This window comes from Corapipo altera, unplaced genomic scaffold (genome assembly GCF_003945725.1).
Source record: "Corapipo altera isolate COAL_440 unplaced genomic scaffold, ASM394572v1 78, whole genome shotgun sequence".
NCBI lineage: Eukaryota > Metazoa > Chordata > Aves > Passeriformes > Pipridae > Corapipo > Corapipo altera.
In genome coordinates, this window is record NW_020884904.1 from 4,152,602 (window position 1) to 4,172,180 (window position 19,579).

Sequence of the window (19,579 nt, forward strand, 5' to 3'; positions counted from 1 at the left end):
CCTCAGGCCCCCGCCGCGCGCCTGCGCGCGCCTGCGCAGAGGCCTGCGGGCGGCCGGCGCGGCCATGGCGGGCTGGACGTGCTGCCGGGTGGCCGCCGTGTCCTGCCTGGTTCTCTGCCTCTCCCTCCTCCTGCCGCGGACCTTCCTGCCCCGGGGTGGCGGCCGGCAGGAGCCCGGGGCCGCGCCGCACGCAGCGCCCGCGCCGCCCGACGGTAAGAGGCCGCTCCTCGCCGTCTCTCCCCCCCGTCCCTCCCCGCCCCGGTCCCGCTGCCCGGGGTGAGCCCGGGGCGGGGGCACCGTGAGGGAGCGCCGCCGCCCGGGGTGGGAGCGTGGCGTAGTTCCCCCTTTCCCCCATGCGCCTCCCTTAGGGACGTGTGGAGTGTCAGAGGATTCATTCGTTGTTATCGCTGCGATTTGCCTCTTTTTTTTTTTTTTTTTTTTAATCTTCCAAATTTCATTTCATTTATGTGTGGGCTGTTAAAGCTGCTGAAAAGTAACATACTCATACCATTTTGGTTTTTATGGTTTTTTTTATTGTAATACATCACTTTTTATTTGAAAGCTTCATTTAGTTATTTTCTGTACAGAACGCTTTTGTTGTCGCATACGAAATAAAATTTCATTTTAATCACCTCCATTGTTTAGTTTCCTACTCCCAGCATTTTACATTTTGTTTTCATGCACCAGGTCCTCATCATGCTGTGCCACGTGATGACACATTTGGCCTCACGTCCTGTCCCTCGAGCTGTGTCCTGTGTCCTTCATGCCTGCCCTACCACTCTGCGTGTCCCCTCCTCAGTTCTGGAGGAATGGGTTCTATACAAGCATCTCCCATTCTTTTTATGCCCGCTGCCTTCTACTGTGGGTGTTTTTCCCCAAGGCACTTTACCAAAGTAGGTGGTATTGTAGCCCCAGGTCCTGGCAGAGCAGGAGTTCTGCCCAGGGCTACCCACAAGCCAGAGGTGAGACCCATAGAAGTGCAGAGAGCTTACAGGTTCTACTGGATGCTGTCCCACAGGGACTCATGTTCAGTGACTGTATCTTATACATCCTTCCTACAGCTTGGTTATTCCCTGTCTGCACACTTCAGTGACATTGATTTCATTTACCAGGGTATTATAAGGACCTTTAGAGTGAAGTTACTGCTAAAACAGTGTTACGTTGAACTGAAATGTATGATTTCCATAGTACAGCCACCATTCCGTGGTTCCCGAGTGTGTCCTTGGCCTGTAAGAACTTGAAAATCGCTTTGTCAACGCTGTAGGTTTGCAGGTTTATAATTTCATTGCAGAATCTCCTAACACTGAAAACCTGGAATGGTAGGTGAGTTTTTGACAGCGCATCAAGAGCAGTGCTGTGAGGGCATCATGCTAGGCCCTGCAAAGGCCCAGCAGGCAATACAGGGGCTTGGTGAGGATTGTGGAGTCACCTGCCTGAAGCAGGGATGGGAGCAGATGCTCTGGGAGGTCCTACCTATCTCTCCATTAGCTTCTCTCCCCGTGTAGCTCCTGACTGATCCTGCAGTGTTGCCAGACGATGGAGTTTGACACACCATTTTCCCACAGCAGTGCTGTCCTAGGCAGTCGCCAGTTAATGTTGCGGTGCTTCTTTCTTTGGCTGACAGAAAAATAAGCTCTAAAAAAAAACCCAATAAAAAACTTGCCCCCAAATTATTTCCAGTGGCATCTGCCTGATGAATGATGCTCATACCTGAGCAGTGCTGTAATAAGCTGACTTATCACCACCAATTTTAAATGCTTAAAACAGGTAGCATAAATACTGTGTCCATCATCACTATGTAGTATAAATACTGGTCCCATCATCCTGCAGAGATCAGAGTACAGAAGGAGTCAGTGTGTGTCTGGTGCAGTGCAGGCACTCAGCTTGCTCTCCTGTTGCACCCCAGCACCTGTCTTTGGCTGAAGATGTAATACCTCAGCTGATCGGTTTCAGATGAGAGTTTATAGCCCATATTTTCAATTTGATAGCAGGAATTTCATTACACCCGCTCTGCAGACCAAACTTTATTTCACCTGAAGTTATTTTTTTATTGGAAGAATAAATCTTGATTGAACAGTTCAATTCATATCTCTGTCATTAGTCGTCCTCTTCGGTGCACTGATAACTGCAGTTACCTGACGGGAGTTTCAGGGACTTGAAGTAATCATGTCATTCTTGAAGTTAATAAAGTGCTTATTGTAGTCTTGGGGGCAAAATGTCTCTGAATAAAACATGGTTAAAGTTTACTACCATTTGTTAGAACTCACTGTTACCAGAAGGCTTTTTATTGAAACAGGCTTTAAGCATGGGAATGGCACTTTCTCTAATAAAGCTATTTTCAGAGGTCTCTTTTAGGAAAATGGTGAGCAGAGAACTATAGAGGTTAATATTATATTCCAGATGGGAATGTTGTTCTTTTTCACAGTAATAGTTTCATGTATATGAAAAAGCTTATTTAAAGACCTTACTGTGCACGTAACACGTTTCTAGTCTACTTCATGGACAGGCATTGGAATTTTTTTTTGTCTTTTGTAAAAAAGAGGGAAAAAAAGGGCTACTAGCAGTCTAAGAAGTACATTTTAAGTCTAGTGTTCATATATATATGCCATGCATTTTATGAAGCTACTCTCTAAGCTGGTAGTTTCAGGAAAACTGTACAGCTCCATGACAGTAGCAGTCTGTCTGCATTCTTATGAACAATCAAGTGGCATCAGCTTTACAAGAAAAATACATGACAGTTCAGGCAGTGCCTCTGCTCAGCTTGGATTTATGCAATGCACACATCAGTTGCCTGCAGGTGTCCCGAAGAAAATTAAGATTTTTCCATTTGGGTTAGTTTTTGTGTTTTTAACCTGCACCTGCAGTATTTAATAAAAAAAAAAATCAAGCATTTGACTGTGTCCATTAAAAACACTCGTGCGGAGGTTTAAAGTAAGGATTTCAAAATTGTCATGCTTTCTAATCTTGTTGGGTAGGTTTCTAGAGTTGTGTTGTTGGGAACAGAGCTACAGCTATTTTGTAAATATCAGTAAAAGAGCAAGAACTAAATGAATGGATACTGTTCATCTAGTTCACCTTGATGTTAGACTGCCAGAATGAGAAGTGTTTATAAAAACACTTAGAAGACAAAAGTATAAATGACTGCACATGTAAAAAATCTAAAACATACATTTTGTGATAGGGTATAATACTGAAATAGAGAATTCCCTCCACAGTGAACCAAATGAACTGGCAGTGTTATAAAAAGGATTAATTACTTGGGCTTTCTGTGGACAGACATGTTTGAGAACTTAGAGGGTGTTAAATGTAATGTATGTAATGGCTTGAAAGAGAATTTAGATTAAATGTTAAGAAAGCAATTTCCATGTAGATTATTCTAAGCTATTATACCAAACATGGAGGTTATGCAAGAAAACCTGGAAGGGCATTTTCAGTCTAGACAACATGAAGTTACATTATCGCCGAGTCCATATGGATGGTGCATCAAGCAAGGACCCAACATGTGCCTTTCTGTGCTCATGTACAAGTGTCACTTGATTTTGTTGATGGAGAGTATGTTGTTGTCTCCCTTTGAAAGTGGTTTGTTTCATCCCTGAAAATGTGGAATCCAGTCACATCACCTACTGCTGTGTGTGCTGGGGTGCTGGGATTTTTAATAGCACAAAGTATCTTGTTCATTTGACAGTGGCATCCAAATTATTATGATTTACATTTATACACTGTGTATACTGTGTATTTAACATCACACATGTGATGCTTTTAAGTTCCCTGTGCCATCAGTTTCGTCTGTAATTTGCATGGGTTCTTCATAGTAAAAAGCTGTGGCAAATAGTATTTTTTTTAAATAAGGAAATAATTATAAAAGTTTAAAAATCAACCAGGAAGATTTAGAAGTAGGAGACATGAAATTCCCCTATAAAATTATTTTGATAATGAAATGTCTTGTGTCTCCCTTTGGCCTGATTATCTTTAATTGAATTGAGTCTTTTAAATCACAAGTGAGGCCTTATGGATAATTTAGAAAACTATTCCCTTTAAATACAGCTTCACCTCTTACAATTATTTTCTACTTTCTTAATATCTCTCTCTTTTTTTTAAATAAAGAACATTTGCATAAGATGCTTTTAAAAAGGTTTATCTACCCTGCTGCTTCATCCCCACCTCAGTGATACTGCTCTCTGCACGACACCACACTTGTTTCCACAGTGACCTACTGCTACAGGGCATCACTGCTGGAGCAGTGGGACTTGTAAATAAGATGCTGTGCTTTCTGTAACAGACTGTGAATAATTCCCCAAAATTTAAGTGCAAGATAACAGCTTCCTCAAAGTTGAGGTAATCTGAGAGCGGGTTTGGTCAGTGATGGTGTACCCTGGCAGTTTCACTAAAGAATTCATAGAATGTGTGCTCTCATCTACAAGAAAAATGTGTTTTTAATAGTAGGACTTCACAAATTATTGATACCACTTCCTAATAAGTATTTACTACAGTTTTCTCTGCTCAGGAATTTAGCTTCCCATGATGGTGTTTCCCAGCAGGACCAAATGTTAAATAAATTTTTCTCTTGCGTTTCATAAAAATCTTTGCAGCTGGCTACTCAGAGAAGTAAAGCTGGTTATTTTCAGTGCGGTTTCAAACCTGGTTTTCATTTCCTTTCTGTGGGCACACACAGCCTGTCCCAGCACCAGTCAGCAGTGTCCAGGCTGCATGTGCCAAGGAGGGGGAGTTTTACAGCTGGCACCAGGGAGTGAGCTGCAGCCCAGCCTGGCACATCCCAACTCTGGTGCTTTCATCCAACACCTCCTGCCGCCAAACTCCATGGCAGAGTAGCTGAGTAATTCAGTTCAGACCCCGTCAGTGGAAGGGAATGCAGGTGCACGTTCAGGCTCGATATGGAGGCAGAAAGCAGGATGTCAGCTACACAGAGAGTAAAATAGTGAACTCGATGGCAAAATTGTTGAATTGATGGCAGCAAGAAAACAGCATAACACATGAGCTTAAATTTATTGAGGCTCATGTGCCTTTCAGTTGGATGAAATCATCTGTAGCGCCATTTCAGGCTCTCTGCAGTCTTACACTAGCATCTGTACATCCATATATGCTTCCTCCCCTTTCTTGTTTTATATTACCTCTGCCTAGAAAGGCTAGAAACCTCTAAATGTTTGCCCTCTAAAATGCCAAAGATAATACGCCCCAAGCTATGTTCAGTCTCCTTTTTTTACATTGCTTTACCTCAGACCTTTTTAAGGAGAACAGCTTGAGGGGCCATCACTTTTCTTTCTCTTTCATTAGTCGCTTGGTAAAATCAGGTAAAATGCTATTTCTTATGGCAGTAGCTGAAAATCTATACTGAGCAAACACTGCAGCTGTATATCAGGGTGTTGGATGTGTGGTGGTTTATACACTAATATGCCTTTGCATAATATTGAAAGATCAGGCTCACAGCAGAAAACCAATGTGTTGTTGGGGTTTCTCTTGAGCAGAGAAATAAGAAAGACTTTGGGGTTTCATCATGTTGGAGATGCTGATTCATAGGGTATTCAGACAAGTTTTATATATACACATATATACATACCTGCTAAAATCCATGCTTTGTTAATTGCAAGCCAGTTTTTTCTCTTCTTAAAAATTAAGAGATTTTAATGGTGTAATTTTACTCGAATTTTATAGGAATAAAATTGCTGGGAGTAAATTGCTGTATGTAAACCCTAACTCCTAGCACTGCAGATTGTAAGTGACTGAGGATTGAGTTTACAGACTTAGTATTTACAGCCCACCCATTGGTGGTGGTGCATTTACAAGTAGAGAAAATAGGTCAGCTGCACCTGCTGCAGCTTTAGGCTGCATGTAAAAAGGTGAAAAGTAATTGAAGAAAAATTATCACTGTGTTTTTTTTCAGGGAAGCTTGGTCACTTTCCACTGAGGATGCATTCCCACGCCACTCCCGACAGCCGAGCTGCCCCTCATTTTCCAAGGTCTCACCTTGCTGAAGCAGTTGCCAAAGCCAAGGCAGGTGGAGGTGGTAGTGGAAGCACTGGTGGAACTGGGAGAGGTCTTGTGGGGCAGATTATCCCTATATACGGATTTGGCATCTTCTTATATATCCTGTACATTTTATTTAAGGTAAGACCAACATAAATTGAAAAGTCGGGGAAATAACAAAAAACTTTGGAAAAGAAATGATGCTCTCAATTGTGTACTTCATTCCTGCTCAGCTGTGCTCAAAGAAAATGCTTATGCTGGACTTTTGACTGGTGGTCAAAAGATTGGAGTATCCTGTGGGTTTTGCTATTGCAAAGACTGTAGCTGAGAGCACAGGGACAAGTTGCTCTGATCCTGCATCAGCCTCTGACCTCTTACAATTTTTTTAAGGATATTTTTTCCCCCTCTGCAAATGTGTATGTCTAGAACAATGTTAGATTGATTTTGAATATACACATAGTATTCTTTTCCTTTATTTGTGACTACATATTCTACGTACTGTGTATGTCATGTGTTGCTTTATGTATTTAAAGTGGCAGAGGGGGATTAGAGTGACTGTGTACCTTTTACAACTAAAGCACCACTTTTTTGGGGATTGGGAGTTTGTGAGATTGTATTGACCATGATGTAAATGCACTAGCTGAGGAATGGGTTGAAAGCTAGTTAAAAAAAATTCCCCTCAAGTATTTCACATGTGATTTGAACTTCTCATAGATTTTTGTTACACAGACATGATTTGCATGTAGGTGATGACAGTCAGCTATGTGGGAGGAGGGAGAAATGGCCTTGTGGAAATGTGTTTTTTTTTTCCTTTGAATGGGGGCTAAATCCAGCCTTAGCAGTGTCCAGAGAGTTGAGTCTGAGGTGGACGGAGTAAAGAATGAATTGGGTGAACCAATCACAGAGATGAAAAAAATAGCCTGCAGCTTCTGTCCAGAGAAGGGCAACAGAGCTGGGGAAGGGTCTGGAGCACAGCTCTGATAAGGAGTGGCTGAGGGAGCTTGGGGGTGTTTAGCCTGGAGAAAAAGAGGCTTGAGGTGGCCTTATGGCTCTGAAAGGAGGTTGTAGACAGTTAGGGTCAGTCTCTCTCCCAAGTAACAGCGATAGGACAAGAGGAAATGGCCTCAAATTGCTGCACCAGGGGAGGTTTAGATTGGATATTAGGAAAAACTTCTTCACTGAAAGGGTTGTCAAGCACTGGAACAGACTGCCCAGGGAAGTGGTTGAATTGCCATCCCTGGAGATGTTTAAAAGACATGTGGATGTGGCACTTGGGGACATGGTTTAGTGGTGGACTTGGCAGTGTGAGATTTACAGTTGGACTCAATTAGTTGGGCTTAGAAGTATTTTTTAGCCAGCCAGTGTCTGTGCTGCAGGTACAAAGTTGGGAAGGAGTAATGGCAGAAACCGTAGCAAGAGGGACAAGTGGGGTCACATGTAGTTCCTTCAGAGCCTGCCCTTCATTTCACAATAATTGCCAAATGAGGTTTTTTCCCTCCTATACACAGAATAATGGAATGGAAAATTCAGAAATTATTTTTTATGAGTTATGTTTTCACTATGCTTAAAAATATAATTTTGTCCAAGTGTCTTTTAGAAGTTTTCAGCGGGCAAGATCTCTCAGGCATCTTTCACAGTTGTCTGGTTTTGCTGCTGGGCATGCTTTTCTGTGGTTACCTTCTGGCATGTTTTAGTTTTCTGTATTTTTTCCTGTTGCCTTTGGGGCTTATATAGTACTATTGTGGTATTTCACAGAAGGGTCATCTTTTTTTCACTCCCCAGCTGGCTTCCAAGGGAAAAACTACTCCTGCAGAGCGGAAATGCCCGGCTGCTACACCTGGAAACACGAAAAGGAAAATTAGTGAGTATGACTTAAGAGTTATATCTGTGTAGCTGTTGGCATGGTCCATGATTCTTCAAGTTCTGGGCACACTCTAAAGCTGCTGTTTGCCCCCCATAAAGAGCAAGCCAGAAGCTTCTGTGTCGGAGTGAGCTAAAGTGAATTACTGCACCGTCACTTTCTAATCTCATTCAGCTAATGAGACTCTGCAATAGCGGCTTGATCCCAGGCCCCTCTGGAAGAAATGGCTTTTCATGAGGTTCACTGAATTAACTGTACGGATTTGCTGAAAAGCTGTGTAGCTAATGATTAAAAATGGATAATAGGATGTCCATCTATAATTATTCTGTAATCCGTAATAGTCTAGTAATAGTACAGAGATATATTATAAAAGCTAGCTTCGTTTCTTTGAATCTGTGAATTCTTAGCCTTTATCAGGCACTCCCCTAATTTGTCCCTTCCTTTTTTTTTTTTTGCAATGGGCAAAGTTTTCGTAGGTGCAATAAAGAGAGCAAATAGTATTCCTAAGTGTTATTTTGATATTACCTAAACATTGGTGAGAATAGGTTCAACTATTTGCAGACACTTATTAGATAAATTAATCAGCTTGCTATTGAAGATTGGAGGAGTACTTACAATAATGGTATTTAAACGTGTTGTGTTTAGGAAGGAAAAGTACTTACTGTTTTACAGAGAGTGCTATCAGTAAGGTAATTCTCTTAACATAGCTGTAATTATCTTGACATTAATGTGCATATTAGGAATACCTAATGCACTCAGTGCTATAGATTGTGTTTTCGGTGCACTTGTTCTGCATTGTTCCTGGAAATTTTGTGCAGTTTATTAGCACAATTATTCATTATATTTTTTTCTCTAATGCTTTGTAAGAGAAACTATGTTTGCAGTAAGTTAAACATTTGCCAGTGTTACAACCCAAAGAACTAGCGATGAAAGTTATTCTGCCTTTCTCTAGAGCTCTTCATTTATATTCCTAAAGCATTCATGGCAAGCTGTAGCAGAGCAGGGGACAGGTCACTGGACTAGGAATCTGAAGACTGAGTCACTACTTACATAGTGACTTGGAGGGAGTAACTTCCTTTCTCTTTGCCAGTTTCCCTTCCTTTGGGTTTAAAGTCTCAGACATGCAAAATAATTACGTCAGTGATGCATTAAGTAATGACATTCTGTGCAGAATAGAAATCTTTCTTAAAAGATGGATGCTTGTGGATGGATTTCTCCATTCCCACTGTGCTGGAGTTCCACTGTGCCTTTGCGCTGCTTAAATACGTGTGCCCATAGCAGCTGAGTATTTAACTCCCCCAGGCTGGTTTCAGTTTGTTCTGCAGTGGGGAGCAATGGAATCTCAGTTACGGGATCTTGAGCGCCAGCCACAAAAACCCAACGAGGAGCTCAAGCATTTTTGTTGACACCCATGCTGCTGCATCTTGACTGTTAATGCTTTTGGCCAAATGAAGACCAGTATATGGGTGTTCCTGCACGTGTGCCCACTGTCGTTCTATAGCCACATTTTTTGTAAAAGGGTGCAACCATGGCAATGGTGTGCTCTGCTCCCCAGGCAGATTCCATGGAACACCGCTGTTGTTCATCCCAGTAAACCTGGCACACCTGGGCAGGGCTGGATCAAGCCATCAAGCCCATGAACTTGATTCTCTTTGAGAAAGAAGTGGTTTCTCAAACCTTGGACTCATTAGAAAATGCTCAAATGACCTTTTGTTTCTGTTCCCAGAGTCCTAAGAGGGAAAATCCACAAGAACTATTAATTCTGGAGTAGACAGCAAAACACTATGGTTTCCTTAGGGAAAAAAACAAATAAGCAAACACACACAAAAAATTTTTTTTTCTCCTAACTTCAATCTCCAGGGCCCACCCAGTTATTGGGAGGTAGCTTGGGAGCATTCTAAAGAAAGTGCTTTCTGTGTATCCTGTTACCATTGGCAGTAGTCTTCACCTTCTTAGGCCAAGGAAAGTAGGTAGAACTCTCTAAGCTGCATGTTTTAGTTTCCTCACAGCCAGTTTGGTTTGGTACAGCATATGCTACCTTGTGATAATGGGACAGAGATACATTTTCAAAGCTCCTACTGACAGATCTTGGGATGTTTTTTTTGTTTTACAGCTGACTATGAGCTCACTCAACTCCAGGAAAGACTGAGAGAGACAGAAGAAGCTATGGAAAAATTAATCAACAGAGTAGGACCTATGTATGACAGGTGAGTATCAAATTACAGCATTTTAAGGAGAGATCCTGCTCTGATTAGAAATTAAACTTTCTTCCATTGTCTATATTAAAATAGCATTTTTATTGCTACTTCAAATTGTAGAAATCTGATTTTACACATCACACTTTTTGTTCCATAGTTTTTCTCTTTTCAGCATCAATATGTAAAATAAATAATTTTTTCCAACTTCATTTTCCTTAAACAGAATAGCAACTACCCCTACCTTTCCCTTTTTTACAGTGTGTTGTTTGGAAGAAGATGACAGGTATGTGTAAACAGAAGATAAAACCTCTGCATTTAAAGTACATAAAACAACCTGTCTTATGTGACCAAAGTAATATCCTGAATTATTCTTTTCCAGTTCAATGGATTATTTTTCCAAATTGAAATGCTGTTATAATCTATGTAAATTCCTGTTAGAATAAGCATAAAATATTTCTTTAAAGGCAGAACTGTATAATATCTGATTACATAACTTAGTTCCACCCTCTAGATTCATGCATTTGCTTCTAAATCTAAAAGACAAAACAGTTGTAAAATTGGCATTTAAAATTTTATTATGTTTATTAATGTTTGCTAAAAACCTGGTACCACTATAATACATTATAAAGAAACACTGGAAACAAGTCTATGTTTTCCATAAAGAACAGATCAGTAGGACAGTGCATAACTGCAGTGTCTGAAAATGGAATTACCATGAATATTAACGTGAGGTTTGCAACCAAAACCAAGAGCTGTTCAGGTTGTAATGCATGTTAACTTTGTCTGGGCCAGCCAAGGCCTGTTTTAACCCATTCTGTAAGAACAATTCTGTGCTGAACTTGCACATTTTGTTCATTTATGCTTCAAAGTGTGTAGTTTTGCCCACTCTGTGCCATGCCCTGTATTGCAGCTGCACTCAGCTCAGGCAGACGAGGTGCTGAGCTTGCCCATGTTCAGCCAGGTTCCAGCAGGAGAACCCCTGAGCTGCCCTGGTTTTGTCAGTGGAACAGAAGGATAGCACTGTGACTATTACTCCTCCGTGTTTTGGAGAGCTGACACAATGCTCTGTGCATACCTTTAAGCTGACAGAAATAGGCTTATGAGCTGCCCAGACTTTGTGCTGACTCTCGGGATAGGATGTTTTTTTATGGAGAAAATCGGTTTAGGGTCTGATCCAGTATTTGTTCCACTCTGTGTTATTGGCTCAAAGCCTCTATTTAGTAGGACTTCCCTTGTTTGTTCAACCAAACTATTTATATAGATGGATCTAAAGGTCTCAGGGGAAATCAGAATCTGAATCTAATAAAGAATTTTGTATGTAGCCTCTTTGAAGAGGAGGGGGGAAGCACCTCTAGATGGAGCAAATAGCTCTTTTCAAATACAATCAGATTTGGAAGCTTTCTTAACCTACACTGTGATACTCATTAAGTTCAGTAATACTGGATGAATGTATTAAAATAAATTGTATGGTAGAAAGTGTGTTTAGAGCACAGAGTACTGAGCCTGGCCTATTAATTCTGGATGTTGATAGATTTAAATAAGAAGGAAAGAGGAAGAGAGTAAAAATTACTTGAGCTTCATTTTTTCATATGCAGTTAAACAGAAATCCTTGCAACAGAAAAGTCAAAGGCAGAAATAACTGGTATCAAGTTTAGAGTAATGCTGAAAGACCCCAGATGATACCATGTCCCTTTAGACTAGATATGGCAAAGCAGCAGCCAGCTGGACAAGTGAAGTATTAATAACCAAACCAAAGGTCATATTTTGCATTGTCACAAAACCCAATGTATCACCATAACACACAGCGCTTGTCAGAGTGCTGAGGTCTGAGCTCATGCCTCACTATACCTCAGGAGCATTCTCCTCCTGGATGAACTGCTCCAGGATTCATTCTGGTTTTCTCCGGGAGAAGATTCTTAGAATCCAAAGACATTCTAATTTTGTGTATTTTCTTCAAAAAAAAATAAAATTGCTCTCGAAATCTGGATGAGTTGGGAAGGATAGTTTATTCTCAGGGAATGCTGTTGCTGTACCATGGAAAGAAATTCTGTTTCAAAGAAATAATATACACTGTCCTGTTTACCAGGCTGTCAATTGGAAAAACTTTCCTTTTTACTGTAAACTGAGCAAATGTGATATGGAAGAGTAAGACGCTCCGTGGGGTGCCATTTTTGGGCGGTAGCTGCATTTCAATAATGATTATTTTAAGATCATGAAGCTGAAAAAAACACCAGTTAAGATGTCTGAAATGCCATGTTAGATTATGGATTTTCACTGCAGTCATGATGGTTCTTCAGGAAATGTTCTACCTCAGAGTAAGAATAAGAAACCTTTACCTGTTAGTGAACACTTTGGGACTCTACAAAATATTAGCATTGCCATTATGAAAAGTAATGGTTATGTTAGAGCTACAAATACAGAGAGCAAAAGTAATGACCTTTTCTTACACTGTAAATCTGTTGTCCTCTTAGTATTCCTAAGAACGTTATATCCTGGTAAATCTCTCATATGCAGGGCAGCCAGATGTCTTACACATTGCCAGCATCCTACAGTAAGTCTTCCCAGAGGCCTTAAATGGAGTGGAAATAACACAAGCTGTAGTTTCTCCCTCTCTACAGGGAAATTTGTCTATTAAGCAAGGTGTTTGGAGGAGGAATAATCTGAAATACAGAAACTTTGTGTTGCAATAAGACAGGGGTATTTTCTAATGAGCGTATCCTGCATATTAGGAATTTTCCTGTATGAAGTGCTGTAGTGATGCAGCTGCATTGATTGATCCTATTATCTGAGCTAGCGTATCTTCCCATTTTGCTAAACAGATGGGCCTCTCTGTCTTCATCCAAGTGATATATATTCAAATTAGGTACAGTTTTGTCTGTAAAAGGAGTTTGGCAATTCTGTTACAGCTTCAATCAAAGGCAGTTAGCTGATGAAACCATTCCTTTTTTTTTGGGCCTTTTAATTCACGTCTCAAATTCTACATCTGCATAACCCAGACTTTTGAGAAAATGCTGCCTCACAACTTCACTTGTTTTGTGGAACAGATTGCCAGCACAACTTGACAGGACTCAGTGTAGCCTCCCTATAGTGTTGAGGTATCAACTTCTCAAATTGTGTGGCTAAGTGCCCCTCAGGGGAAGTGCAGATAAGGGATGTTTTGCCTTGTGATCTCAGTCAAACAGTTTAATCTGGGTAGGTGCTAATGAAACCAGCAGGCCTGCTCCTGAGCTAGGTTCAGTTACAGTCACCTGTGTTTGCAGCTGTGCACAAAAAAAATCTAGCTCAGGATCAGAACTCCCATCACCATTGCACCAACCAGCAGTAGGATGCTAATCTTGGCTTTGAACCAGTGTTACTCTGCCTTTAGTGGAGTGGCCATCGTGTCACCCATCATTCCTCTACTTGTAGAGTGGCACAAAGTACCTATTGGAATGCTGCTCTAGTCCCAACAGCTGGTAAGAGGAGAAACTGAGGATGAGCACTGCAAGTTTATGAGAATTCAGGTAACTGAAACAAGGTTTAGATAGATACTAACCACCTAAATCCAAAATCATTAATCTGTTTCCAGCTCCTCTCTTCCCATTTCATTCCTAAGATTCACTGAGCATTCACTCTTGGAGATTATGTCTGTCTGATCTCCAGTCCAGGGGTCACCAGAGCTCATCTCTCTGACCTCACACACTGCCTACAGTTCAGCATTCTGTGCATGCCAAGGCCCACCCTCTCCAAGGAACTGGGAGCAACAGATCCTGACTAAAACACGGGAGCAAGAGATCCCAACCAAAACACAGCGAGATCTAAAAGAGTGCTAGAGTAGTGCCTCAGACCTTTGAGACTCTTGAACTGGCACTTACACAAAGATCAAACACCTGCTCAAGGACAACTTAAAGCTCAGGATATCATAATTTTAAACTTGAAACTCAAGATGAAACAAGCACCATCGGTCAGAACCATTTTCACCCCTAAGTACAGCCAGTGTCTTTTTTACTCTGACCTACTGAGTTAGTAGAGCACAGACCACCACCCTCCAAATACTCCTTTTTTGTCAATAAGATTTTTAGGAGCCTTTTTCTTTCAGGAGAAAATAACGTGTAATGCCTACATGATCTTATCTGTTGGAAGAAGTGCTTACTGTTACAGCAGTAAGTAATTATATTACCTGAGCTGTAGTAATTATTAGACTCAGCAGTGTAGAACCAGTCAAAATCATATTTTGCTTTTAATCTGATAAAAATCTCAGTCCTCTCCCACTCTCTAATCATAAAGGGCAAGTTAAATGTAACGCCTTCTTTTCATTTTTAAATCTTCCTTCCTGCTTCTACCCCCACCTCCCCACCAGGCAGCATTGTTGACTCTATAATAACAGCATGATCTGTCCAGTTGACATTTCTTAATGAGGCCTTGCAAATTGAATGGTCATAATGAGGGATCATAAGAGTCTTGAGAATAATGATGTTTGAGTAATTTTGATCAGCCCACACAAGCTACAAATGTAGCATAGGTTCAGAATTACATGTCCTTATAATGCTTCAAACAGGGCACTGCACTCTAATTCTTACCTAACACTTTTATAAAGGCAAGAAATTTCTGTAGTGTCTTTTGTACCACAACTCTTGCTTGTGTGTCACTTTGATCTTGCAGGCTTTACCTGCCTTTCTTTACCTGCTTAAGTTTGCAGGCTTTCTGGATAAAGGGGTGAACTACACTGAGCTGAAGTGCAGAGCACATGCACATGTTGAGGAGTGATCATACTACAGGCAGGTGTCTTCAGACTGTGCTGCTGGGAAGGACCAAACAGTTGGGTTCAAACTCTTTTAATAGTTTGTAATAACAGTGGACTGAACTCTGGTGTCTAATATTTTCTAGCAGGACTCAAAATGTTACAACAGACCAGGAAAAAATGTTGCTTCAACAACTCAGAGAAATTACTAGAGTTATGAAAGAAGGAAAATTCATAGATGACATCTCTCCTGAGAAGGAAGCTGAAGAAGCTCCTTACATGGAAGATTGGGAAGGTAAGTGAGAGCTTTTCTTACCGTAACCCTTTTGAGAAAAATTGAATGAGGATTACTTATGGTCCCAAATACTTTCAAAGTTTTGGTTAACTTTATCCTTCCTTTCCAGAAGTTAATGTTCAAACCTTTGCAAAAGGGTTTGTTTTTTTTTCCCAACCATAATGGAAAAAAAATAGATTTTGAGGCACCAAGCATTGCCTTTAGTGTAAACACTACACTATCTGCTGGCAAAAGTGGCATATGAATATTCACATATACTCCATCTGCTGCTGGGGCTTGGCTGCTCTAGTTTTATATCTTTCCCTTCCTTTGCTGTGCTGGATTTCACGACAATCATAAAACTCTTGGAAATCATAATTATTATGTTTTAGATAACTTACAGTTTTTACTTTTGATTAGTCATTTTTTGTTTGCTCTAATGTTGTAAAAGCCAACTCCAGGAAGTCTGTCTTTTAAAAATTATTTATTTTAGTGTCCTTTCCATTCCTTGGTGTTTACCTGTTATATAAATGTGTTTTCAAGATGTTGTAATTGAGCTGCTCACTGCCATTATTTTAAATGCTTTTTTAAAAGCTTTCAGAAATTATCCAAAACATAAAGCATAAACAGTGGCCTTGAGCTCTGTTTATAAAGTGAAGTTCATGATGAAGTTTCTAAAATGAAATGCATAAAGTCATTGACATATCTGGTTTTTCAGTTTTCTAAGTAATGCTGTCTATAGCAAAAGTCTTCAAAGCATGAATCAGTCAATCTGTAGACAGGAAAAAAAAAAAGGATCTATTTAAAGATCTAAGACACAATTTTTACCTTTTAGCTCCCATAGCTTTCAGCAAAGCTCAGATATTCACTCCTGAAAGTCAGGGTTGATAACCTGGCTCCCTGAAAATAAGTGGGTTTTTTGCCATCATCTCCCAAGAAGTCATGTTTTGCAGATTCTTGCCATGGATTTAATACTGCAATGTACACATGGCATTAAGTAGTTGACACTTACACTGGCAGTGCTAAAAACAACTGTGCTATCAAACTTTGCATTCGTCACTTAAGTCTGTACTACTTTAAAATGCTGGTAATACTTCAGGTTTCATATCACTTTATTCCTAAGGTTATCCAGAAGAGACCTATCCTGTCTACGATGATTCCAATTGCTGCAAGCGCAAACAGGACACAATCCTTGTAGATTATCCTGACTTGAGCCAACCCTCTCCAGAAGAGCTGGCAGAAAGAATGGAGGGCATGGAAGATGAGGAGTATCTTTGTGATGAAACCCAGCTAACTGATCTCACCACGGGAAGGGGTGGTCAGAATTTAATGCAGAAAAAGGATGAGGTGACTCTCATTGGTGAAGAGAAGGGGAACCTTTGTCACAGCCAAAGCACTGAGGACTGCTGCTGTTGTTATGGGGATGATCCTGCTGTCATAGCAGAGAATGCTGGATTCCACTCTGAGAGCTGCAGTGAAGCAGAAGAGACAACCCAAGAGGACATGTCTGTGGAGTCAGAAAATGAAAATGCAGCACTAGAAGAGCAAAAAGCTAGTGATGCAGATGAAACAGGCACACTGAGAAAGCGCAACACGAAAGGGTTTGATTGATAGGGAACATGGTGGATGTTACCTGGATGGTAAAGGTAGAGGTCATAAACTGTCATTTGTGTGGCTTTTGTTCCCAGTGAGGACTTCCCTATGTTCATGTCCTTGTACCAATTTCATTCTCGTGGTACCAGTCACACCTGAACTGAAGGCCAGTGCCCTCTTTCATGCACTCTCGTCATGGGTTACCATGATGTTGCCAACAGTGCTTTGTCCTTGATTTTTGAAGCCTGGTATCTTGGAGCAGATGATATGAAGCAGATATTTGTGACTCTTTCCAGTTCCAAAGAAACAGTCCTTGGTTTTGCCCTTTGTCATCCCAGAGTTAACCAAATGCCTCTTCTGACTTTTTTAAAACTACCTGTGTGCTACCAGTTAGGAAAATTAATCAAATTCTTATATATATATATATATATATATATATATATATATACATATATATATATGAGTGTACAGGACGCTGGAGGAGAAAGTATGCCTTCTTTCTCTTACCTGAATGTTACCTGATCAGCAGAACAGATCACAGTCACACACATGACTTTCCCAATTGTCATTGCTGCTGTACGCCCAAGAAACTGTTGTCACCACAACCCTCAAAACCCATATGCTACCCCAACCCACAGCCCATTTCCCAGTTATTCTGTGTTGCAGGAACAGTGGCCTAATCCACATTGTGTTACTTGTGTGAGCAAGACTGAAGTGCTATGAGTTGTTCTTTAACTTTGCCATAGGTGTGGTGAAACTCCCAGGCGAGAGCAGGAAGTGGACTATATAATATGTGAGAGCACTAAAAATATCCCTAGAGATTAAAAACAAAAAAAGCAGTGTTAAAGTTTGTCTATAAAAACAGAGAACAGCATGAGGGTGCCCCTTAGACTGAACTCACCCTTCTTCCTGGAAACCTGTGGGGTTGTTTAACTCTTGGAATGTTGTTGCCACTGTCTTGCTGAGGGGACTGCAGGTATGGGGTGAGGACAGTGCTGGAGCGACAGGCTCACAAGGGGAAGTTGGGCGGTCCCTGTGCCCAAGGGACAACCTTTCTCATGCAAGCAACACGGCAGGTGGGAGTGAGCCCCAGGAGAGGAGCCCTCAGCCTTCTCCTTCTCCAGTGTTTCAGCATTTTTCAGGCCACAGGCCCATCGCAACCAAACTCTGATGTACGGGGCCACAGTCGGCCCCACTCACAACTGACATCACAGCGGCTTGGTTGTGGTGTCACGTCACCTCACTGCTCTGGCACTGTAAACGCAGGGCCCCTGCAGCTCCCAGGCCCTTGATGAATACCTGGAAGGAAGAGGAGCTGGAGCAGCAGGGTGGATGGCTGCCCACCCTCGTGCAGGACAGGAGCACAGCGCCACCTCCTGTGATGGCAGAAGAGGAAGGCATGTGCCAGGAGGTGGCAGCGGAGGAAGGCATGTGCCAGGAGGTGGCAGCGGAGGCAGCAGAGGAGGGGGAACAAAATGACGCCTCTCTCGAGAGTGCTGTCGCCGTCGCTTCCCTGGTCAAGGCCATGCAGAGCTTGGTGCTGTGCCCAGCAGGGGACGTTGTGCAGCCCAGGGATATCGGCATGCAAGGGAGCAGCCGAAGCAGTGACGTGGGTGGCTGCCAACCTTCACGTGGGACAGCAAAGAGACGCTTCCCACAGCCACCAAAGAAAAAATCATCTCCCCTGGGCCTGAAACATGGCAATCGACGGTGCAGGAGGAGGAGGAGAAGGAGGAGGAGGAGGACAAAGAAGGGGAAGAGGAGGAGCATCAGCCCTTGCACCCTGAGAACCATCGCCAACACTCAAGCAACGACATCCAGCACACAGCTCTGGGAACACCGGTGGCCCAACCTCCGCCGCACCTTCATCACTCAAAAATAAACAATGAGACAAAAGATAAAAATGCTGTCATCCTCTCTTATTTGGCACTTTGGTGACAGCATCTGTGCTCCTGTGAGCCCTCAAGTAGGAGGCTTTTTTTGGAAACCTTCTGTTTCCGTGTCCACACACTGCTTTGCTGGTGCCACCTTAAGTTCTGGGGTTTTTTAGGCTGTAACATCAACAATTTCAGACTAGCTTTTTTAAATTCAGTAAAATTATCATAATGAAGGCATTCAGCCCTAGGAATTTCTTCTTTCCAAATGTGCCAGGTAATATTATGGAGGTCATTCTAGGAGTTAGCGTAGATAATGCAGCCACTGGTCGTAGCCAACACGGGATCAGATGGGGAAGGTGACCACAGCTTCTCAGGAGTGCCTGGCCAGCACCCTACGCCTCCACTCCTGTGATCAGATGGGACTCCCAGCCTCCACTTCTGGCCATCCTGCTGGCTCACTCATTCCATCTCCTGGCATCAACAGATTATTTTGCTGATTGCCACAGGTGGTATGAGCCCTTCCTTCCCATCCCCTGCCCCCACACCCCCTGAAGGGGTGCCAGCTCCCCCACTCTGAGCCTCTAGAAAAGGGAAGTGAGTTGCATTGGCTTCCACCAGCCTACTGTGCTAAGGTGACAGCTGTCCCTCAGAGGGTGACTGGCATCTCTGGGGCCTGGAGGTGGGGTTTCTTCAGTCTGAGGACAAGAAGGTTCCCCAATGAATGAGTTAAGGTGAAGTCAGACCCTCTACAGCCTTGCATGAAGAATAGTAACAGACCAAGCCAAGAATGTAGACAGCTGTTCCTTTGGAGAAGCAGCAGACAGCAGTTCTGCCAGGAAGAAGTGCTGGCCTTCAGCATGAAGGGCCCTTTCAGCTGCTTCACAAGGAGTTCTTTTCAAGTTGGGAAATAAACAGTTATTTCCCAAGTTGGGAAATAAACGAATAAACCAAGAAAATAATGGTTAAAATGCTTTCTTCTTCTCTTGGTTGGGACTTTGGTGACTGCCTATGGATTCCTTTGTCCCCTTCTGGTCTCCCCAGCCCAGGAGGGACTCTGATGCATGTGGTATGGGC

The 19,579-nt window shown here is 42.1% G+C and overlaps 2 protein-coding genes across 4 annotated transcripts in view; one reads left to right on the forward strand and one right to left on the reverse strand.

Annotated features, from left to right (window-relative positions):
• Positions 1-54: 54 nt before the first annotated feature.
• Positions 55-18,523, forward strand: RIC3 (RIC3 acetylcholine receptor chaperone). Of its 3 annotated transcripts, none has more exons than XM_027651335.1 (7): positions 55-212; positions 5,900-6,123; positions 7,765-7,843; positions 9,957-10,050; positions 14,908-15,056; positions 16,159-18,039; positions 18,070-18,523. In XM_027651335.1, the coding sequence occupies exons 1-6, from the start codon at positions 65-67 to the stop codon at positions 16,644-16,646; spliced, it is 1,182 nt and encodes a 393-aa protein (XP_027507136.1). In that variant the 5' UTR covers positions 55-64; the 3' UTR covers positions 16,647-18,039; positions 18,070-18,523. The 3 variants fall into 3 exon arrangements, with proteins under 3 accessions (XP_027507136.1, XP_027507137.1, XP_027507138.1); XM_027651336.1 differs by having other exon boundaries at positions 18,082-18,523; XM_027651337.1 differs by having other exon boundaries at positions 14,911-15,056.
• Positions 7,545-19,579, reverse strand: part of TUB (tubby bipartite transcription factor) — a 175,789-nt gene continuing 163,754 nt past the window's right edge. The window contains exons 14-15 of the mRNA XM_027651326.1: positions 9,773-9,881; positions 7,545-7,819 (exon numbers count right to left, since the gene is read on the reverse strand). Of these exons, the coding sequence (XP_027507127.1) occupies positions 9,847-9,881 (35 nt within the window). The 3' untranslated portion in view covers positions 7,545-7,819; positions 9,773-9,846. The remainder of the gene's footprint in view (positions 7,820-9,772; positions 9,882-19,579) is intronic.